Source organism: Plectropomus leopardus, chromosome 14, assembly GCF_026936395.1.
Source record: "Plectropomus leopardus strain MGB_pleo_1.0 chromosome 14, ASM2693639v1, whole genome shotgun sequence".
Classification (NCBI taxonomy): domain Eukaryota; kingdom Metazoa; phylum Chordata; class Actinopteri; order Perciformes; family Serranidae; genus Plectropomus; species Plectropomus leopardus.
This window is the reverse complement of record NC_142189.1, coordinates 16111617-16121302: the sequence shown is the minus strand read 5'-3', so window position 1 is coordinate 16121302 and position 9686 is coordinate 16111617. Positions and strand designations below refer to the sequence as shown.

At 40.5% G+C, this 9686-nt stretch overlaps 1 protein-coding gene across 3 annotated transcripts; it reads right to left on the bottom strand.

Annotated features, from left to right (window-relative positions):
- Positions 1 to 342: 342 nt before the first annotated feature.
- Positions 343 to 9446, bottom strand: LOC121953428 (heterogeneous nuclear ribonucleoprotein Q). 3 transcript variants are annotated; one of them, XM_042500521.2, is made up of 12 exons: positions 9279 to 9446; positions 7348 to 7507; positions 6261 to 6379; positions 5858 to 5965; positions 5192 to 5305; positions 4712 to 4888; positions 4455 to 4590; positions 3705 to 3910; positions 3416 to 3565; positions 3180 to 3301; positions 2747 to 3072; positions 343 to 1899 (listed from the first exon to the last, which is right to left on the bottom strand). In XM_042500521.2, exons 2-12 carry the CDS (start codon positions 7493 to 7495, stop codon positions 1874 to 1876), a joined length of 1632 nt encoding a protein of 543 aa, XP_042356455.1. In that variant the 5' UTR covers positions 7496 to 7507; positions 9279 to 9446; the 3' UTR covers positions 343 to 1873. The 3 variants fall into 3 exon arrangements, with proteins under 3 accessions (XP_042356455.1, XP_042356454.1, XP_042356456.1); XM_042500520.2 differs by having other exon boundaries at positions 343 to 1902; positions 9279 to 9445; XM_042500522.2 differs by lacking the exon at positions 7348 to 7507 and having other exon boundaries at positions 343 to 1902; positions 9279 to 9444.
- Between the last annotated feature and the right edge of the window lie 240 nt (positions 9447 to 9686).

The following is a 9686-nucleotide window of genomic DNA, read 5'->3' as shown; positions in this document are numbered from 1 at the left end:
ACTAGTGTTTTCTCTGCTTTGATCTAGAAATGTCAGCTCTGAAGTCTTCAACATTGTTCAATATACTGATCCTATGCCCGATCATTACCCTTTATATTTTGTTCTCTAAATTTCTCAGTGATGGTTTTATTTCATCTGACTTCATCTGTTATAATAGTCAAAGTGCATTATTTTAACTGATGACTATAATATTATCATCACACAAAGGGAAATTCAAACCACTGATAAATACAAAGACTAGTTTCAGAGACCGATCTGTTGTCAAACTAAATCAAACACCAGCCAATTAACAGCAGAGCATTTGCACCGCATAAAGATTTTATCCAAAGACTAAGACACAGATAGAAATCAAAAACTTTATTACAAAAATAAGTTACACTCACCTCCATTTTACAGTATAAAACAATTTATTTGCAGGAATGCAAAAAACGTTGTTGGCCACCAACAATAGTTTAAAACTGCTAACATCTTTTTTTCAAAAGGTGGTTGTTATGATTTTATTGAGGGAGTTAACTGTATAGAAAACTGGGATTGAAGAGCAGTTTCCTTTTTGCTATACCCGGAAATAGAAATCCTTCACTGCAGTATCCCTTCTACCACTATGTGACTATGATCCCTCACCAAATCATAGCAGCTAACATTAGGCACACATGCTCACTGGCTGGGCAATATGGCAATTCAGTCATCTGTCAAGATTAACTCAAAAAATCTTTTTCATAGTTGCTGTCTTGGGAACTGGGAAGGGATCATTCATGATTAACATGATCTTACATGATGAAGGATTGAATTAGGTTGTTTTACATGATTCTGATGTTTGAAAATGTATTGTATCAATATAAAAACAAACCCACTGGAATAATTCAGTGGCACAAAAGGGACACTGCAGGGCTTTATTTTTGTTTTTATTCTTTTTTTTTTTTTTTAGTCAAAGGCAATTGGATGCCTCTGATGTTGAAGCCTTTACAAAAGTAACATTTTATCCGAAAAACTATACAACCAGTAACTACATACTCTGAAGAAGCAAGGCGGCTAATTCAGTTCAAAATAGGATAAAAGCAGGGCTTGTTCAGACTCATCATATGAGATTGTTTTGCATGCCCAGTTTGACTGTTTGCAGTGTCAGAGCTGCAGCTAAAAAGACTATATTACATTAAGTACATTGTTTTTGCGCTGCAGCTCTTGTGCATATTTTGTATGAAAACAAGCCCTGCTTTCATCAATATAGTTTCCCTATTTACAGTACAGGCCGGGTAGTTTAGTCCTCTGTACTGAGGTAGTCAACCAACCCTTTAAAGACAAGTTCTGAAAAGAACCACTTTCCTGGAATGCCTGACTTATCCATGCCAGGTGGGTACACCCTAAAAACCTGCAAATGTTCTCTGTCAAACATCCAGATCAAACGATTAAGAACATGGATATTCCGACAATAAAAATTGCGATTAGCACAAAAATATACAATAGCATCAAGCTCCTTTGAGCCACTTCAAACCCAAGAACTTAAAAAGTGCAATTTCTTCAATAATTATTTAAAAATGGCATGTTCAGGGACAGGGAAGGGGGAGATTGTAAGGGCAATACATAGATCCCTGTCATTCAGGGCTGTAACAAGGGGCTCGGGGCAAAGAGGCTGTTGCGAGTATTTAGAATCGTCATCCTCAATCGTCTTTTTTTTTCCTTTCTTTTTTTTTTTAAGGTGGCAGTTTCAGAAACAAATAAAAATAAAAAAACATGGGTAGGTAGGGGGAGGGGGGGTGCTTCTTCTGTAAGGCTGGAATATCATTGGACCTTTTTGTCGTGCTCTTTTTTTTGTTTCAACATCCATTGCAGCTTACGGTGTAACCCCACACATCAAGTCAGTATCCACTGTGACAGGTCAGGACCGCCCTCGGCCGCGTTTCCCTGCTGGACCAACGACAGGAAAGATAACATTAGTATTTCGAACACATTCTCCTTCACTGACAGATTAAAAACATGGCACAAAATTTAGAAAGATGACGTTTTTTTCCCGAAAAGACTGCCTTCTAATAAATAAAGTATGTTGTAAGTGCCCTTTGTCTGCTGGCAAAACAAACTGACTTGCGGCTCTGAAAGTTGACACCTGTCAAGGATTAGTCAGGAGGCCAAAAAGCAGGTCTGACTTAAGTTAAAGTGCAGCTTTATCATAATCAACATCATTTCAAGATCATCAATACCTTCACTCAGTTTTCCCTCTCTACAGCTGTGTTCATTTATTTATCTGTATGCCCCTTCCACCCAAGTCCTTTTTTCTGAAATGAGTATTTCAATAACTGATTCACAGACAGAAAATATGACTAAAAGACTGAGCTCACTAGCTGTATTTCCTGTGATATTCACGTTTTAAAAAGCACCGACTCAAAATAAATTGAGCCATGCAACAAGTTCTTTTGCAGTAATTACATGGAACAAATGAAAGCACTGCGATTTTAACAACTATGAAACTGACAGTATCACAAAGAAAAGTAAATTTTGGTGTAGGGCATCTGTGTAATGATTTAATGTAGTGCACTTGCTATTTTTGTATAGGACTTTTCTGCAATTACTTTATGCAAGTCTTCTGTGCAACACTTGGGTCTGGAGCACTGTGCAATACTCTTTGGGTGATACTGAATGTTACATGTAGTCTGACTGTACACGTGTGCAGCCGTGTCGCCTGTGTTTTCTCGAATGTCCCAAGACAAATTTCTCCTAAAAGGAGACGATGAATGCTAATCTAACCTAAACTTACCTCTGCTTGTTCCAGGGCCCCCTCGCTGGGAGAAGCCCACTCGGCCCCTTGGTGTGACACCACCGCGGCCCCTGGTCTGACTAGCACCGCCGCGGACTCCTCCCCTCGCTCCTCGTACTCGCCCGGACCCTTGGAAGTCATCATAACCGTAGTATGGGTCATCGTAGCCGCCCCGGTAGTTGTGGTAGTCGTATCCATAGTAATCGTAATAGTCTTCATAGCCGTAATAGTCAGGAGGGTACGAATAACCTCCTCGGCCGCCCCTGCCTCTGCCTCTTGTCGGTGGTGGCATGTGGGGAGGCCCGTAATAATAGTATTCATCATACCTGAAAGATGATACACAGACTCAGCAAAAACATCCTTATTTATATCAAAATGTGTTAACTGCACGATTAAAAAGGTCACATGTTTGAGCTGCACTGTTACTTCTTACATCTGTGTTTTAGCGGCTTGTCTCTGTGCTTTGCGCTCTTTCCTCTTCTGGTCAGGGGGTTTGGCGAAGACGATTTCAATGTGCTCTCCCTCGAGGTCTTTGCCGTTGAGATCAGCCAAAGCCTGCAAAATTGATCAAGAAAATAAAATTATGTTTTTACTTGAAAGACAACAAACCATAAGTTGATAAATGTCTTGTTTGTCAGTCCAGTGACAAAGATTGCTTTTTGTCCATACCTTCACAGCACCATCTCTTTCCTCGAAGTGGATGAAGGCATAGTCTTTCAATTTTTTCACCCGCTCCAGCTTGCCAAACTGACTGAAGGCCTTTTCAAGTATCTCTTCTGTGACAGTGCTCGCCAAGTTCCTCACAAACAGCACCTTGACCTAGTGATGGAAACATGAGATTCAGCTTTTTTTTTGCAGAAAAAACTACAACAGCAGAGGACAGGCAGAAAGAAAATTAATTTTGGTGACACATCCACTTGACAGTATGCTACCAATGACCTCTGGCCCTGTGCCTTACCTTGGCCATGACCTCTGGGTCCGGGTCCTCAATGGGATCAGCCCACTCCACAGTGACGACGTTCCCCCACACCTTCACCTTGCCGCTCATCAGCCGGCGGCGGGCTTGAGCTGCCGTCTTGTGGTCTTCATACTCCAGGAAGCAAAAGCCCCGGTTCTTCTTCTTGTCGTCTGGCTGGTGGTACAATATGACATCATTTAGACCCTCTGTAGAGACAGGACACGGGAGAGAGAGGGGGAGAGAAGACAGCAGGGGGTTAACTAGATGTATTCAAGAGGTATTCACTGTTAAATCCATGACATACCAACAAACCCGTGACATCAAATCTGCCTTTAGAAATAAAATACATTTCTATCATTTAAAAGCTTGATTTCAAAACAAATTAGGAAAATTGTCTTTTTATTGATGATACTGTTATAACAAACTTTTTTCTCTTACTCTTATCGAGTGGAGAAAATGTCTTATGCCAAAAAAGGATATTAGCTACATTTAGTGCCCAATCAGATCTTAGCGGTAAGCCATCATGGTAACGTGAGTCACTCCAGCATAGTAATGTAGTCATCATTTGGACACAGACAGACTGTCAAAGCTTCACACACTGATTATTTCTTTACACATCTTACGGGCAGAGCCCATCTCAATAAAACTGTCCAAAAAGCAAATATTAAAATGTAAGAATGAAGCTGCTGAATAAATACTACACTGATGATTATTAAAAAAAGAAAGGAGAAAAGAATGTTGCTGACTCACCTGTGACTTTTGCAAATTCTTCAACAATCTGCTCTTTTGTTTTACTCTTGGGGATGGAGCCAACAAACAGTCTATTATTGGCCACAGAGATGCACACACCGATGTGTTTACCCGGTCGAATTTCATTGTTGTTGCACTGCAGAAGGATGTTGGAGATTGTAAGTAAAAGATGAAGAGAAACCCCCTTTGCTTTCTTGTTGACTTAATTCTTGCAGCAAAACCCTCTCTCTGTCTGGTCATATTTGCTGTAAACGTACCAATTTGACAGCCTGCTGTGCAGCTTCTTTAGTGCAGAAAGTGACAAAGGCGTAGCCTCTGTTCAGGCCACTGAGAGGATCCATCATCAGACGCAGGTCCCAGATGGGGCCGGCTTTCTCAAACAGCGGAACAAGCTCATCCTCAAAGAGGTCTCTGGGGATTTTGCCTACAAATATCTGGCAGGTTGAGAGGACAGCAAAATATGGTGCATGAGAGCAATTCTTTAACTTGACAACTAAGATAGAAAACAAGTGATAGGTGGCATTTAGGAAAGAGGTATCCAATCAGCTCTTAGCGGTAAACTATCAGTGTAACCATGGTTACTACAGCAGACAAAAAAATGTCATCATTTGGACACCGTTTGAAACCTGATGCACTTGGCCAAGAACAAACAACTTGGAGTGAGTAAATAGAAGTGCAACATTCTTGCATCTTTATGCTTAACAAATGGTACAACTTAAAGGTGACGTGTTCTGTACCTCTGTACCGATGGTGGGCTGTGCCCCTGAGTGAGCAGACTCTGGCGGCGGACCTCCATACTTCCTCTGGCCTGTTGTCACATCAAGTGTGTAGCCAGTCCTCTCCAGCAAAGCCTACGAAAACATAGCAGAAAATATACTGTTTAATTGACAGTATCAAGCCCTTTTTTATACATATTTTGCAAACTGGTGTGAATTTGAAACATAATACTCAGATTTCTAATGTATAATTTAATTTATTACTGATTTTAATACTCTTATTTCAACTACTCTCTATCTTTTATATCAGCAACAAATCAATTCCTTCCTGGGGATCAATTGAGTATTTTTGATTCTGATTCTGACAGTGAAAAGTTCAGTGTAAAAAAAAAAAAAAAAAAAAGGCAAAGCTGGCATAATGGCATATCTTCTTTACGGCAGTACTGCAGAATGTCTGTTTAAAAAGGGATACATACCATTTCAAAAAGTTAACTTGTAGGAAAGCACAATAACACCGTGTAAAAAAAGAACAAAAAAATCTTGTTTGAATGGGTCTAACTTTAAAACAGCATCCTGGATATAGAAATAAAATATTTTCACACTCAAAAAGAATTGCATGAGCATTCACACATTTTGTCCCATGCATGAAATCCGATACAACTTTCTGGATGTAAGATTAGTTCTCACTTTGATTTTGGCTTCATCTGGTCCTTTATTGGTGTCTGACACTTTGGTCCCTTGTTTCTCTCTCTGTCTGTACGTCTTCATCACGCCACAAAGAAAGGCACTTTTGTTCTGAAAGAAAAAGGACAACAATTTAGTACTATCAGACAATAATTATGTAAATCATCATTAGGGCAACTTCTAATTCTTGGTTACACACTAAATGCCTAAACTATTACACAAGACAGCAAAAAACTCTGTCTTGCAGATAAAATCAAGGACAGCTAAGGGCTATTGTGCAACTACAATACAACTACATCATGCCATTTCACATCACACGTCACAGTAGACAATTGTCCACTTTGTATTAAGGTATGAGAAAGGCTCAAGTTATCTAGATAATACACTGACAGTGCCATAACCATACCTGAACATGTGAGAGGTCGCTGTCCTTAAATTGCAAAAGGACTTGCAGAGCACCTTCCTCGTTGAATTCTTTCAAAGCCTCAATCGCTCGGTCATCTAAGTCACTGTGTGACACCAAACCTGGAGCAGGAGGTGACAAGACAGAGAAACAATGAGCTCCTAACAAAAAAAAGAGATAGTTCTCATCTCTAACTCATCATTCAAGCGCAAACATTTAGGTACAACTGAGACATTTGCATACCAGTCATTTTGCATGACAAATATATTTTACGTTGTGTTATGGGTATATAATGAGTACTACAATTAGGAGGGAGGAGCGGGACCAGCCTAATCTAATGGAGCTGTATTGAGTGGTCAGGCTGCACTTTACTCTCCAACCACTGAGTTTTTGCAGAACTAATCACAACAGATGTGACAGTGCAACTCGATATGCCAGTGCCCCTCTATACTGTGGCTGGGAGCTTCTAATGAGCCGGTCTGCATTCGCCTCTATGGAGGGGCCGTCACCTGTCCCAGGCAGCCACACACCAGACAGCTGCTGCCATTGTTTCTGTCTCGGCCCCATCTGGCTGAAAGGCCAGACCAGTACTTTTTAAGATCTGACCTACCAAACAAGTCCTAAAATGACCCCCAAATTTTGTCACTGCAGCTCAGCCAATACAAACGGGTAGAGATCTGACCAAAGCAACAGATATCTAAACTGGGAACTAATATCATACTTAAGACCAGTTCATCTATTTGCAATAATTTTATGAGAATAAACTTTATGGAAATGAATGGGAAAGACTGGACAGGCTCACCAAGAGACTCCCAGGGAGAGGATAATTCATTCGCCCTGACACCAGTGATCATGCAACCATGTTGGGAATGCAAATGCTGCAATCATTTACACATTTTCACATTGGTAATGTGTAATTTTATATTTTGTAGCACTGCAGTACCCATTTTGGTAGGAAACCACAAAAAGTTGCTTCATGATCCCAATTCCCCCATTCAAAAAGGTGATAAAATGACAGTACATGCAAGAATATTGATAAACATAAAAAAATTGCATATTTGAATATGCAAGTATAGTCATTGTGCCTTACCTGCTATGTAAATTTCATCTAGTTTTTCAGCAACTTTCTGTGGTAAACCAGCTTCTAATAAAGTCTGGAAGTGCTCAGAATGGGTAACTGCAGCAGAGGTGTCCATTGGTTCTTCTGGACCATTTCCATTAATATGTTCTGTGGCCATGTCTCCAGAAATCTGTGTAAATGCAATGAGCCAAATTAATCCTGGGTCAAGGGCAAGACTTGGGTTGTGTTCAGAAGAGTGCAAAGTCTCAGACTTGTCAGATTTTTATTTTTTTTTATTTTTTTTATGGTTTGACCATTTACAATCTTGGATAAAGAGTGACTTTTGTATTAATGAGAACAAATTATCAATAAACAGTGGGTGTGGCTGTGAGCAAAACAAGTTATCTTTGTTGTGTGGCCCCGGCACAGTCTGGAGACTTTTCACTATCCTGACATAACACTTGCAGCTTTCAGCTTGCATGAGGTAGATGCTCAGAAACCTGTGCATAGGCAGTTGACAGACGTTTGAACATTGCACGCAAGACAGATAATGCACATAGCTAATTCCCCATAGAAACAGATTGAGTGAAATCTTATAAAACCTACAGGGTTGGTGTCCATGTGGCAGTATTTTCCATTCTGGGTTGAAAAGTTTTTTGCAATCAGTGCCAAGTTCACTTGCTAACGGCTGTATCACAGCCCTCTTGGTGGCTGCTGTTGTAGACGCCTTGTCCGCTCTGGTCTCTAAATTACATGTTAACTTACCTTCTCACTGCTGACTTCAGCACAGGCTAGATAGCCGATACACGTGTTCCATCAGAGAGTGAGCCTCTGTTTCCGGTAGCTGACCAATGAACAAGTGTGCACCCTATTGCATTTTGATTCTTGACACTTTAGCAACACATTGTGACACTAAGGAAAATACTCCAAATCGTCACGTTAATGACCACCCAAAATAATACTTCACATTAGTTTTTGTAGACAGACACTGAGGCATGAACTTGTGCAAACTGCTCTCTGATCACATTACTGTATCCGGCAACTGGACTGAGCAAAACGTGGACAGCAATCTCCTGTTCTGGCCTAACCTTAACTTACCTAACGTTGCCTTTAAGCTACAAGTGGCTTAAATATATCACGCGACCGATATCTTTGAGTGTCTGTTAATTAATGCCATTATATCGGTAAGCACGTGCTTTCTGTGGTTAAAAACATTTCTTTGAAAGTAACTGTGTAGAGATCGTGCAAATCAATTTTGAGTTTTCATTGTGTAACGTTTGGAAATCTTGGTCAATAAATTATTTTTTGCCGATGTTAATGTGAACGTTAGATTTAAGCGGGGAGACTCGCACACGTTGAGGCTAGCTAGCTAGCGGGCTAGTTTGCTCAGCTAATGTTACAGCAAGCAACTTGGGACCTTCATTGGGACAATAACAAGACGCGCTAATATGCATTTTCTATGAAAGCGTCTGCACTTGGATTTATAGTAAGCAAAGGGCATGGTATTTTGTACAATAGTAAGGGAGGATCACGAGTTCTCGCTAAAATAGCTTTCTTTTACCAGCTAGCTGCTGTTAGCATACGATGACAATGAGCATGTCAATTCCATGATCTGTCAAAATAGGCTAGCTTGAGCTAGCATGCTAATTCGGACGGAATTTCAGTGAGGCCATTGTTACAACGTCATCTGTCGGTAAAGACTTAACCATTTGACAAAGAATCGCCTTTTAAAACCTATCACATTCAACGAGGCCTTGGAGGCTAAACGTTTAGCTCGCTAGATGCGTGGTTTGTCAACGTGCCGCCATATAGGAAGAGTCCATTTTCAAAAAGCCGGTCTGGAGAACTCGTTCCCAACCACCACCAGTTTCCACATTGTTTGAAACAGCACCGCACGATTCAGACTTTTCAGCAAGCAATAAAGCAACAATCACGTGACCAAACAGTAGCATTCGCCCTACCTGCCGCTGGATCACCAACGTGTATGGTGTTGATTATTTAGGAAGATAAATGTGATATTTAAAAGACAGAAAAAGTGTAAAACTCCCGGCACTGATCCGGCTTCAGTCATTCACTCTTGATGATGTAAAATGGCTGCCACGTTCACGCCTCGAGTTTTGTCTCGTCGATGGGGTTTCTTGGACAGCGCTGCACGGGCTTGCCTTGTATGCATTTTACAGAGGAGCAGCAGGTCATTCAAAGCATCCATCATAATTACTATCGATGAGTAATTTCACAACAAAAGCACAGTTTATGTGTCGGAAACAAGCGCTGGCTAATAAAACTGTTGAACGTTTAGACACAGAAACTAATCAATGAGCGAAAAAGTCAAAACTGAACTCAAATATAAAGTAAAAAATAATGAAACA